The 14,364-nt window shown below is 37.3% G+C and overlaps 1 protein-coding gene across 5 annotated transcripts in view; it reads left to right on the forward strand.

The window, feature by feature from the left end:
* The window catches only part of LOC127659387 (protein diaphanous homolog 2-like), a 609,426-nt gene that overhangs the window by 520,017 nt on the left and 75,045 nt on the right, over positions 1-14,364 (forward strand). For all 5 annotated transcript variants that reach the window (XM_052149176.1, XM_052149179.1, XM_052149180.1 and 2 more), the window contains one exon: positions 283-418. In XM_052149176.1, coding sequence (XP_052005136.1) covers positions 283-418 — 136 coding nt within the window. The remainder of the gene's footprint in view (positions 1-282; positions 419-14,364) is intronic.

Raw genomic sequence — 14,364 nt, forward strand, 5'->3', positions numbered from 1 at the left:
AGATGTGTGAAATCTGTGGAGTTCTGTGGTCAAAGATCACAGCAATATAGGTTTTTGGTGCAGTCAGAATGATGATGTGTCACCATTGTATAGTATGTGTTACTAGAGTCTATGTCACTGCATATAATGAAGTGCTGCCTGTGGTATCTGTTCAATGCATGTGTGCTGTTAGAATTGTGCTTCTGGACACCTTATTGTGCTGGAATTGATCCAGTCTTCCACATTTTTCTCATTTGCCCTCTCTCTCTCTCTCTCTCTTTCTCTCTCTCTCTGACACTTCAGGATGCTGTGCGGGAGAACCACAAGAAGAGGGAGCTGGAGGAGAAGATCAAGAGAGCCAAGCTAGCAAAGGAGAAGGCTGAGCGAGAGAAGCAAGAGAGACAGCAGAAGAAGAAACAGCTGATTGACATGAACAAAGGTACGGCACTTCTGCCCCTCTGGGACCGACTGCAGCCCAGAATACCATTTCAAACAGTGCTGAGCACTGCAGGGGTGGTGTCAGTGATGGAGGGACAGGGCCACACTCTTTACTTCCTGTTCACATACATTAAATGTACAGACAGTTTAGACCTTACAGAGAATATTTCTATATAGTCATTGTGCAATGGCTTCGAACATGGCTCAACCAATTTTAATTTAGAGTCAGAACTATCCATTTTATAGTAACATTTGTTACCCGAAAAATTCAATAGTAATAATTTTATTAATTGGTCATGAATTAGATTCCTAGGGAACACACATACAGAAAAAAATATATACTTTGACTCCAATTAGGATAAAACTGTCTGCCAAATGCACACATGTAAAATGTACTGTAAATAAATTGATTTTGTGTAGAGCTAACATTTATGTAGATTAATTTGATGCATGACTGTGTTGTGACCATGGGGCCAAACTGACAGGCCACTGCCAGACAGGATGTAGGTCACATGTAAAGAGAAGCTTCTCAGGTTCACATGCTCACTGTTTTTGTAGAGCAGACAGATAATGGATTGGCAGATTGCCTTTAGCCCTGCAAATGGAGTTGAGAGTTAACTCCTAAGTTTATGCAAGCTCGTTTGGTTTCCTGCATTATTCCACGATGAAAAGAGGCCACCTTCACAATAGCTTAATTCAGTTTAGAATGTGAAACTGAATGGTTTTCAAATAGAAATTGTGCTCTTTTCGCCATATTTCAAGGTCTGTGTGCATATAACCCCTGCTAAATTGTGTTTTAAAGAGTCTAGTTTATAAAGGAAAGAAAAAAAAGAAAAGCGTGTTTCAAGATGTCTCTCACAGCTTGCAAATTCAGGACAAATTCTTGCTATAAGAGATGTAGAGTACTCACTGTACTGCGCTATTATGATACCTACAATGAGACAGAAATTTCTGCCTCTGGCCAAAAGATTTTTTTCACAAGCTCCTAACTTAAAATGTCACACTGAGCCCAGCACTTCTCCACTGGCCTTACATCTGGAGAAAAAAAATAAAAATTACATGTAGACCTTCATCTCTGTGTCGCTGTTCAGAATCAGAATCAGTACAGATGACTGATGCATGCTAGTTTCGGAAGAAGTGACCACATTGAATGCTGAGCATTCCATAATTCAGATGGAAAGACAGTGGATAACAAACCCTATGGTGCTGTCAAGAATACCTTATGCAAGCTAGCTCTTCCTCTGTGATAGCCCATAATAAGGCTATCAATGAACTGCTGTATTTTAGTAACTATACTCATCAATAGATTTTCAGTGAGAAACTGACAATAACAATACATGGCAAGGTTTTGTTGTACATTGGACACAATATAATAACTTTCATTAATAATTCATTGATAAGCATAATGCAGAACAAGCCATTTGTATTCAGTCAAATATGAATATGTATGAAGAGATGTCAAGAAAAGTTTCAGAACATTTCTGACTATGTGAATAAACATTATTAATTGCATGAAGCATTATATAATAATGTTCTTGTAACAGTTGTTTGCATTAATAATGGAAGTTATTATAAATTCTGACTGGCAGTTGAATCAGGAATTTTTGATGATTTTCTTTTTCAGCTTTGTTTGAAATACTGTACATATGTAGCTGTATTCTGTATGTTTTCCATCTTGTCAGCATCTGCCAGTTTTTCTGTCAGATGGGAATACAGATTTCACCTGATGTTTTTGATCTCCTGCAGAAAGGTTTTGAAATAATGCAGTAATTTGAAACAGTTTCTTTTTTTCTTGCAAGCATTTATTTTTCACACAAGAAAAAAGTTTTTACAAAATTTAATGGCACTGTGGAACTGGGTGAATGAATATCTGTACAATTAATACATTTTAAAAGTATATTTAAAGTCACAGAGGGTGTCTGGAAATGTGTCCTTACCAGGTTTAGCTTCGCAAGCCAATTTGAGTGCCATTTGATTGATTTGTATGGCAAGTGGGTCGAAATCTGTTTCTCTTGTAAAGTATTAGAAATGGGAAATTCCTCATGAAATCAATACCCCACCCCCCAATCTTTACCTGCTGAAAGTAAATGGGGAATGTTGTAAAATAGGCCTAAATCCACCAAATCCTTCTGTCTTTCTTAGGCCTTGTCCACGCTAATACGTTTTTATTTGAAAACGCATCTTTTTCTCTACGTTTTGACATTCCATCCACATTGAGACGGCATATTTATCTGCGAAAGCTGAGCTTTTTGAAAACGCACTCCAAAGTGGATACATTTGAAAACACCGCTTTCACGTTGTAGTGTGGACCGTGAAAATGTATATATCTGAAAATTATGATGTATTTGTTGTCATGTGACACAGTCACGTGATCTATCCTACCAAAACAATCAAGATGGCGGCCCTTGTTATAGCAGCGCTGTTGTACTTGATTCTCACTTTGATAGCGTTGTTAAAAAAGAAATGTTACTTTGTACAACTATCATATCGCGTTCCTTCAAATGCGAAGGGAAGTTTACTTGGAATTGTTGTCCAGCGACGGAAAACGAGGACAATTGCGTTTCAGACCATACGTGCAACAGGGATTTTCCTCATGCACAATAACATGATTTAAGCGTTTTCATTTGTTTCAGTGTGGACAAGCAACTTTTGGAAAATGTTTGAAAACGCTAGTGTGGATGGAGAGCGTTTTGAAACGAAAACGCAATTTTCAAATGAATCCAGATTAATGTAGACGTAGCCTTAGGAAAATATGTTTTGCCATTAATGGGTAGTCATTATGCCTAAAGATATGAAACAATGTTGTATGGAATGTGCCTTAACCATTGCAAGGCATCACTGATGGCTGAGTAAGTACAAGTGAGGACACAGCTGGCTCAGCAGAACTGATCCTCCACTTGTGTGTCTGCCTGTTCTGAATTTCGGCCTTCTGGCATTCCAGGGTCATGGTTGAGGGTAAAACATGGTTACCCACATGTTTTACACTGGCCCAAGTCAAAATCACTCACATTTCAAAAGCCACACAAAGCACCCATGCTATCTTTGAGCTGAATAAGGCATGGCATAAGACACATATACCATATATACATATGTGTCTATTTTTACAAAGTATGTGAGTATTTAACCTACCAACATTTACCCAGCTATTTTTTATAAATATATTACATGAGGTCAAACAGAGACATGACCCAGCCCAATTATTCTGTTTAGCTGAACCAGTTCAGTAACAAACACAGCACATCTTCTATTAACGAAAGGATCAATTATATCCACTCTTTCTTTTTGAATACAGCCCTCTAAGAATATTTTCATTTTGCTCATATCAGTTGTGGAAATCCTGGAAATATTATGGAATTTTACAATTGTGATTTCCAGGCCTGAAAAAGTAAATTTCACAGGATATTGGATATGGATTATTGTAGTTACATTAAGCTCTACTTAAAGGAATGTACCTGGTTCAGTACAAGTTAAGCTTAATTGACAGCATTTGTGGCATAATGTTAATTACCACAAAAATTTATTTAGACTCTTCCTCTTTTTTTTAAAAAAAAAAGCAGAAATCTGGGTTACAGTGAGGCACTTATAATGAAAATGAATACCAATATTTGACATTAAAATACTCACTGTTTAAGTATATCCACAAGACATAAAAGATATGCATGTGAACATGTTTTTAGTGTGATAAAATGTTTAAAGCTATGGCTATGCCATGTAATGACAACAAAAAATAAAACGACTGTAAAAAGTACAATTTAAACAACTGTACAGCTCAAATAACACACAAGTTTTAACAGAAGATTAATGCAAGCACTTTTATAAAATTATAAACTTCACATTTATGTGTTTATACCCTCCAAAAATTGGCCACATTCACTTTCGATGACTCAGATTTGAGCTCTTTCTTTGAGCTTAACTTGTTCTGATCCTGGAACATTCCTTTAAATGTCAAGGATAGTTTAGGCTCAATTAAATTATTTTTAAAAAGTCTTATCCAGTAATCACAAACAGGTAAAGTCATGGAAAAATTATGGAAATCAAATGGGAAAAAGTTGTCTCATGGAGAGGGATATCCTTACAAATGCAACTCTTTGAGATAGACTTGAATTTCTTTTTTTTTTTATCATTTTGTTGTCATTATCTTTTTACTACAGGTGATTTTAATCCAAAGGTCAGGTAGAAAAGAGAGTATTTTGTTGTTGATTCTGGTCACTTGCTGAGTCATTGTTAATGGCATCATCCATTGGGGCATATAAATCCAGACGATATAATAAATGATGTTGTTAAATAAGACTGGCACACATCTGCTAGAGTCCAAAAGTTGCTTCATTTTCCAGTCTGGCAGTATAAATTGTCCCTAAAAGGGTTGGAAAAAAATAAGTAAAAGATTAAAGGGTTTAAAGGAAGATTGGTGTATTGTTTTGAATTGTCTTATATATGATAGCTGTCATTATCTGTGTGGTTGCCCTGAGTTCGTATTTCTGTCTGTTGGTGTGTTTCTGATTGAATACAAGTCTTTATGTCAAAATGTTCTATAAACCATTACTCTTCATTCACTACCCTCAGTTGCAAACAGACAGTCAATTGATGTATTTGTTATTATGTCTGTGAAGCGTACAGCCTAATTGCAGACTTGTGTTTTGTAAGCAAAAAATATATTATCTCTAAAGTTGAATTGTGTCATTTCTCTGCACTAAACAGAACCAAACAGAATTTCAAATATAATAACTACAGTATTTTTAAACAAGTTTCAAACACTTCCGCCATTGCTTGGACAAACATGTATTCCCACCCCAAGCTAATGTTGTTTGTTGAGCCAGTCAGCCCGCTTAAACAAGTAGTACAAAAATGACCAGTGTTGGATACATTTCTTAAACATAGTAATCCACTACAAATTACTATTTATTTATATAAATTGTAATCATATTACATAATTGAAAAGTAATCACAACACTATTTACTTTACTTTTAAGTTACTTTCTAAAACACTTTTCTGCTGAACAAAGTCAAAATGATGCCTATATTTCTACATTGTTCATTGTTACACTCAAGTCGTACACTCATAACCTAACATTTCTCCTTCTCCGTGACTCTTTATGGGGCCATAATTCATGTATTGTAAATAAATAATATTTTAGAAATAAGCATATCCCTATAGCAGATATGGGCAATTTACAGCCTTCCACATGGTTAAATCTGGCCTGTGTCTGTTTTTTCCTAAAAAAAATTATAATATTTAAGGTATCTTGCATTGGGATCTAACACGCCTCCAAAAAAGTTTAACATTCTCAGGGTTGCCAGATTTGAGATGCAAACGCATGCAGAAAAACATGAAGAGCCACACACCCCACTGTCTTTTCCCTATTTGACAGCCCTATTTTTAATTAGTCATTGTGAAATGCCTTCTACCACATTGGTCACTATGAATAAGTGGATCAGATAATTAATACTGTGCAATGCTTAGCCTGGTATGGAATGCCATTATCTGTATTTTAGCTATCATATTAAATCTGGGCTGTCTGCAGGCTACAGTCTTGGTGCAGAGAAATCAGCTCCTGTCCTATATGCATATCAGCTCTCCCCATCAGCTCTTCAGTGTTATTTACACCCTCTGTCAGGGAGCTCCATCCTTTTTTGAAGAACACCACAAGCCTGCTGGATCCCAGGCATGAGCAAATTCCACTCAGGAAATCTTGGTGTGCACGACTGCTGGCATTGTGAATTTTTGTGATTACCTTGAAAGACACCAACAAGGGCACGGAGCTTATCTGTTGTAGTGCATCAATTCTAATAAATATCCGCATATTATATTGTGCCGTATCAGCTGCCAGACGGTTGTGTGCCTTAAGGCAATGATTGCATGGCAAATTTTACCATTAGTCTGACCAGAGAATATTTAAACGACTGAAGTCATTGATTTACAGAGATAAGCATCTGTGTAAGTCATGATGACATCCAGGAAATCCACCATATTTCCATCAGTATTGTCTCTCTGACTACAGATCGGAGAAATTAATTTAAAACATTCTGACAGAAAAAGCTGTAGTCATATAGAGTCTGTTCTGAAACCTATGAACTGCCTTGCTGCATACTATTTACCTAGGAAGCTATTTTTAAGATGGTATCTTAACAGATATGGTACCTTATATGTGGATCAGATCGCTCTACATTGGTCACAACTCTGCATGCCATTTAAATAACATTCCACATAGGAGACTCTTGTGCCCTTCAAGTGGACTCGGAAGTATCGTAATTACAAGTTCCGAGCACATGAATGACCCAGCGATGTCTTTCTTACGAGTGGGAAACACGGAATTGTAGATGATACCCGAGTTGGGACTTTTTAAGGGGCGTGTCAACAGGAAAGAGGATGGAAACAAATGATTTTGAAACATTATTCCAACTTCTGTTCTTTATTTCAAAATATTTTGTTGTTGTATATGACAGTCAACTAGTGACTCACCCTTTGCGGTTAGTTTTAAGCAAATTAACGAATAATTTGATAGAGACCATGCATTAACAAAAAGTTGTGTTTGAGTGATGCATGTAATTCACTTATGTTTATTCACCAGTACAACAGAAAACAGGCTTTTGCTATCATTCTTTGTGCATTTGTTGAGTTTGGCTTCTTTCTTATTTTGTATCCCACTTGAATGTGTGACATGTCGTAGTAGCAAATGCCCAACTCGGAGGTACGTGCTTCCCAGGTCCACTTTAAGACAGCATCTATTCATAATTACTTCTTATAGAATTTGCATTTAGCATGTTGCAAAGCTAACGATCATAATCGGGACACATTTCTAAATCGTTGTGGTTTCCTAATACATACAACAAACAAATATTGGCTAAAATAGTTGCAACACAGGTGTTCCATTTGTTGTAGCAAAGGATTCAAATAGAGGGTTTTCTTTTAAAGAAAATAAAAAGAGATATCTCTTTGTCTTGTCCCTAACAAGATCAACACTCTTACTGTTACAATATCTGTCAGAATTGGTTGATGATTTATGAAGTGTTTTCTTAGATAAGCCTAGCCTATGTGTCTTGTGATCTCAGACAGCAGATGGCAAGGAGAGCAGGGAACAATCAAGCATCACCAACCTGATAAACCACTGTGGTGATTCATTAGCATAATGAAAGATGTCATGAAAAATCTGGGCCACATACCATACATCTCAGCTATCTTTTATTTCTCCTTGTGAGCCAAATGGAAAGAATATGCAAATAGATCAACCTTTTATAAGCCGTGGCTGCTGTATGGTAGTCAAGGAATAAATACTAGAAGTAGTAGAAGAAGAGCTTACACTTGTTGGGGAACACAGCTTAGCCCAGAAAAGAGATCATTATGAACAAAGACCCAAATTCAAAGTTGCAATCAATTGACAGAATTTACTGGAGACAACGTGTTTTTCATTCTCCACAGTTCCAATGGCAACATTCAGAAAGACAGGTTACAGATTAGTTACTGTCTGTTGCAGCAGCTTACATGCTAAAATTGTTGACTTCCATGAGATTAGCACCTTTGTTTGAGTGTTTCAATTTAGTAAAACATGTTGACTTCCATACACACACTCATGGCTGCACTCTAGACCTAGTCTGTATTGCTGGTTTAAGTAATACCTCTTTGCTCGGCTCTCAGATTGGACTTTCTGATCATTGATTTATTGAACTAAGCTGTGAAACCCTTCTCCCTAGGTTTTGTCTGAAATCAGTTATAACCTACCTCAACTTTAAATCTATTGATCCTGACCCCACTCACTCCTCTCCCTGATTTTCACCTGAACTCTGCACTCTGAAAGCTGCAGGATGCTGCCTGCCTCTTTAGGAAAACTGGTTTAACCCTCTGGGGTCTGAGGGTATTTTGGGCCCTGAAGAAGTTTTGACATGCCTTGACATTTGTGCTTTTTTCAGTTGCTGAAAAAGATATTAATGTCTAAAGTCTGATAACACTGTATTCAGCACAAACTGGGCTACAATAATATGTGAGCAACATGTTTGTACAGATTTGTATTTTTGAGAAAATAATGTTTATGCATGTTTTTTGAATAAAATAAAATTTTCACTGAAATAAGGTCATATAACACATACTAAACATTTGTCCACAAGACTTTTGAGATCAGGATCTTGTAGCCTAGAGGTTTTTCTACAAAATGATGTGAAAACCATCCTGACCACTCATTCATACAAAACAATATAGTAATTTAACTTTTGTAAGACAATTTTAGTGTTGAAAGGTAATATGCGAGGAGGCGTGAATGATCATGAATATGGAGGTAATTTACACCTGAGAGACAAAGACCCTCCCCTGGGCCTATCAATGAGGGATAGAGAATGAATGTGAGTAGGCTTAATGATCAAAATCAAGTTTTAAGTTAAAAGAAGTAATCTGACTATACATTTTCTTTACATAAAGACTTTACTTAATTTTAGACCTACACTACCATTTAAAAGAAGTCTCTTCTGCTCACCAAGACTGGATTTATTTGATCCAAAATACAGAAACAACATTGATATTCTGAACTCTTTTTACAATTTAAAAGAACAGTTTTCTATTTGAATATATTGTAAAATGCAATTTGTGATCAAAGCTGAAATTTATATAATAAATAGATAAAATATAATGTAAACATTCATATTATTTTTATATCATATCATATTACATACCATATTTATATTATAAAGCATACAATTTAAATACCTGCTTTAGCCTAAACAGCATTTAAATGTAACTGAAACTTGCTTATTAGGAGTCAAATTTCAAATGTCAATACTCTGAATCCTGTCTGGAAAGTCTGGATACAGTCCCATTAGTAAAATATGAACATGTTTATATAAAATAGCATGTCAACTAATGAAAACTAATTGACTTACTCGTCTGAAATTGTATCCTCGGCTGGATCAAGTCTCTCTTCAAAATACAAATGTTCATCGGAATCCCGCTCTTCTTCTGAGGAAAATTTTAACTCTTCCTTAATATCCAGGAGATTCCTTGAATGTGTATCATTACAAACACGCAGAAAGGTTGAGTTGTGTTGTGTTTACATCAAACTTCTGAACACTGTTGGGGGCGTGTACATTTGCGTTGATCGTCTCAGCACATTAGCATATGAATGGTGCGCTCTGCTGGTGGGTGGGATCACATTACAGATAATGAGATGTACCGGTAAAAACTGTACATCACTTTGTTTCAAACAGATTGCATTGCAGGAGAATATTTGTTTTAAATTTGAATTGTTTTATTTAAAAGTAGACATTGTAAGCTTTCTTTAGACATATGTTTCATGTTTGTGTGATAAGTATTCGCTGAGTTTCAGTTCATTTTTGTGACATGTTTCAGAAATATGCTCGTGAACACAGAGACTGCTGAAAGCTCACCCGTTTTATTATCTTTATTTTACAAAAAGCACAAGATTTTGTTGTTATTGTGAGTGTACACAAATAAAAGACCCTTTATAGTCTCTAATGATGTCTTACACTTATCTGTATACTCAAAAATGATGGAGTATTTTAAATTGTTTCTGCTGTAATGACGAAAATATCCAGCAGGACGCGCCGGCACGTCCGTCGAACCCAGAGGGTTAACTGTTCACTCATCTGCCTATAATGACCATATTCAGACAAATCTGCATTAAATGCTGCCCGCTCTGGATAGTTTTCTTCCCTAATCAATAATGTCTCTTCCTGACCCAAAATGCACTTTTCCACTGTTAACAAACTCACCAACCCACCTTTGTCTGTCATTCCGATTTTGCTGAGCTCTGTCAGTCATTTCTTCACTTCTTTCAAAATAAAATTAATGCACTATGCAAACTTTTCCTTCCTATCATATCTCCAGACCCACCACAGGATTTCCACGCTGACCACATGAAACCTAATTCTACTTCCTGTCAGTTAGACCCGGCCCCCACTGCCCTGATTAAATATAGTCTGTCTTCCATTTCGGTGCCTATTTCCCTCATCATCAACAAGCTTCATGGTACTGGTATTGTCCCTCTAGAACTAAAAACTGCAGCTGTCACCCCAGTTTTAAAAAGCCTGGCCTAGAACCTTCTGACATTAAAAATTACCATCCTATTTCAAATCTCCCTTTTCTGTCCAAATTGATGGAAAAAGTGGTTGCCTCTCAGATACAATCCTATCTGGCCTCACATAATCTATTTGAGTGTTTTGAATCTTGATTCCGTCCACTCACACATAGCACAGAGATTGCACTCATTAGAGTTGTTAATGATCTTCTAATGGCCACAGACTCTGGTACCATCACTATTCTTGTTCTCTTAGATCTCAGTTCTGCATTTGACAATATCTCACACTGCATACTCATTACATGCCATTCTGCTAGTGGCATATCTGGTACTGTACTATCCTGGTTCAATTATTATCTTTCTGACCGTCAACACCACATCTCTATTCGTCAGTCAAAATCTACCACAGCCCCTGTTTCTCAAGACTTCTCTCAGGATTATATTCTTGGTCCACTGCTCTGCATCATTTTTGTGCTCCCTCTGGGTCACATCTGCCGGCACGGACTCAACTTTCACTGTTATGCTGATCACACACAGCTTTATATCAGTTCAAAACCCACTGCTCCCTTACCCACAAATTCCTTATCTGCATGTATCAATGACATCAATACCTGGATGACCAATCATTTTCTCAAATTTAACACAGACAAAACTGATGTACTTTTAGTCGGTTCCACAGATTTTATGTCTCGCCACTCTGATCAGTCTGTTGATATTGATGGTGTCCTGGTCAGGCCCTCCTCAACAGTCAGAAATCTCTGCAATATTTTTGATTCTTTACAGTCATACCTGTCTCTTCTCTAACATAAGCTGCTTTCTTTCACCTCTGTAATATTGCCAGATTATGCCCCATTCTCAATATAAAAGATGCAGAGACTCTTGTTCGCGCTTTCATCACTTCATTACTCGACTACTGTAATGACCTCTTTTCTGGTCTCCCCATTAACACAATCAATAAACTGCAAAATATTCGGAATTCTGCAGCTCGTGATCACACTTATTCCAAGAAATCGTCTTGCATCACCCCCAATATTGGCAATCTGTTTCTTACCACACTCATTCTAAATTACTCCTCACAACATTTAAAGCTCTTCATGGTATTTCCCCTCCTTACATCACAGATCTTATTCATCCCTACACACTATCTCGCTCTCTCAGGTCTTTGACTCTGGTTTATTACTCATCCATGTTATAAACTAACATCACTGGGTGGCAGGTCTTTTAGCACTACTGCTCCAATATTATGGATCTCTATCCCACAATCCCTCTGTGACCTCAACACAGACATGATTTCAAAACTTTACTTATTCATGCATGCAACTATTCGAGGAAGCGCTTGTAAATAGCCACACCATCTAATCCACTTCCCAGCCAACCAATTAAGCACATGTAATGAGCAAAATTCGGAACCTGGGAGGAGTAGTTATTTGCTCTGGCCACCTCTAAACACCAATCTCACTGGCCCTAATGGTCAAGCCCTCTATCTAGCCTCTACATCCCCTTTCCGCTCCTCATTGTCTAAGGCCCAGACCCCCTGGCGCCGATCTGAAATCGAAGAGGGAGTGCCCCGCTCAAGGAGGGGATGTGTGAGCATCCCTAATTAAATTACACACAGACATAAGTGGGTTTTCACATCAAGCTGTTCCAGCAAAACACTCCAAAATGTCTGTCTGGTGCCACATCCATCTTTTTCATTACTCCCGACTCCGGTTCTTTTGCTGCTGGTCTCATTCTCTCTGAATGCTTTGGAGCTCTCACTCTAGTAGGCCAGCTGCCAGGTCACGTGTCAGATCTCATGTCAGATTCTCCAGAGAGACAGCACCTCACAACAGGTGCAAGGCTGGAATTGGCAGGTCTGTTGACTGTGCTAGTAATGCACTCTCAATGGGTACAGTGAAAGACAATATCTCAGACGAAGAGTGGCAGACGTGAAAACAACATGAAGAGAGAGTGAAGCAGTCCATGACGCACCTGGCTTCTAAGCGCAGGCCTACTCAAGCTTCCCACTCAAACTTTTTCACAAGGTTAATTGCACAGGTGGTTTTCTCCAGGGTACAAGATGGATTAAATTTTTTCTAAAAAATCTGAAGGACAGGAAGGGACAAAGTGAGTTAAAGTTTCACACATGTCTCTGTCAATTCAATATGATGACAGTAATGCTACAGATATTGTATCCACTAGACACATTTTCACTGAATTAAGAGGCAAAAATGTTTGTGCATGTACGCCCAGTAGCCTTTTTAACCTCTCTGGAACAATACTCTTAATGAAAACCAAAACACATTGAGTTCTTAATGTCCTTTGTGTTTTCGCTAAACAACGTGAAGGGGTGACTCAATAGCAAATTTAATTTATGAACAGAGCTTGTTGACCCCACTACATAATTGTTGTAATGGCGTGGTTTGATGTGTAGAAATGAGGCATGGCGTCTAATACAGATGGACTGTCCATTGCCCACTCAGTGGAATTTGGAGAAAACAGTTGCACCAAAAAGTATTTGGACACTAAAGCCACACTTAAAATGTATGAATTACATTGCATAAGAAAACAAAATATGAGGCTATTCTTGAACTGTCTTCACTTTTCTTCACTTCACTGTTTTGTAATTACTATCTGAATTGTCCCAAAGTAATTTTTAGTTTATGTTAGAAGTCAGTTCCCATTAAGTTCTAACAAGTGCCCTAGCAGAGTAAAAGTTGTTCAATTGCTTGTCCTGAATGTCCCATATTATTTTTTCTCTTAATTTTAAACAATATATTTTTATTGTTTTATCATTTAAATCTGCAAACTTTTAGAATGTATTTATGTACGAGTGTCAAAATAAAAAGCAAGTTGCATTTATTTGAAAGAAACATTGCATAAGTACACTATTCAAACTATTTTAGAATCGTTAAAGTTTTGTTTGAATAGTGTACTTATGCAATGTTTCTTTCAAATAAATGCAACTTGATTTTCAGTTTTGTTTGAATAGTGTACTTATGCAATGTTTCTTTCAAATAAATGCAACTTGGTTTTCATATTGACACTCATACATTGACATTCAAGTGGTCAAGTGTACTTTTTAGGGCCACTGTTTTTATGTCTTGTGGTTTCTAAGTGTCGCTGAGATAAGCCACATTTATTCTGTTTGGTCATGTTGCATTTCTCAGTTACATATACAGTGGCTGGGGACATTAGATGCCTGGTGTCGATACAAGGCATTAGAAAGGAGAGGATAGAGGCTGTGTGGCCAAGCATGCACGTGCATACATTGTAGAAATAATTAAATGTCAACCAGCTTGCTCCATTGAGTGTCTCACTGGGGGGTTTTACTACCAGCACAGTCACGCTTCGGCAGCCCTTCTCCATGATTCAGTCCTCCAGATGTTGGGATGGCACTCACATTTGGATTTACACACATACTCTGAGCATACACAAACCCCTTCTTTTACACACTAATGTTCTCCCCCACTGCCTCATCTTATTCACTTACACTTTACTTTGTTTCTCTCCTCCCCTGTTTCACTCCCCCTGTGCTGGAAGATAAGCTCCTACCCTCTGTTGGGGAAGCTAATCTGATGTATGAAGTTCACAAATTTGGCAGAGGGCTGTGCTTGTTATCCTCTAATTAAAAATGTGATAGTGCACCAATAAATTTATTGGAGAGACGGAACAGGGTCCTTGGGTATTCTGGTACATTTGGCAGGAGCCTGAGGGGCAAGAAACCACATGATATCCCAATAAGAAAGAGACAGGTAGCTGAAAGGGACAGACAACAGAGTGGATACAAATAGACGGCAATATGTTAGAAGTATCCTTAAGGAGCTTGGATTGTAAAACTGCCTTTGTTACAAATTCTCTAATCAGAATTATTAAAATAACAAGTGATGTTCCACTATATGTTGACAACATTATATATACAGTATAATTTAATATTTATGTATTTGCT

This window comes from Xyrauchen texanus, chromosome 19 (assembly GCF_025860055.1).
Source record: "Xyrauchen texanus isolate HMW12.3.18 chromosome 19, RBS_HiC_50CHRs, whole genome shotgun sequence".
Classification (NCBI taxonomy): domain Eukaryota; kingdom Metazoa; phylum Chordata; class Actinopteri; order Cypriniformes; family Catostomidae; genus Xyrauchen; species Xyrauchen texanus.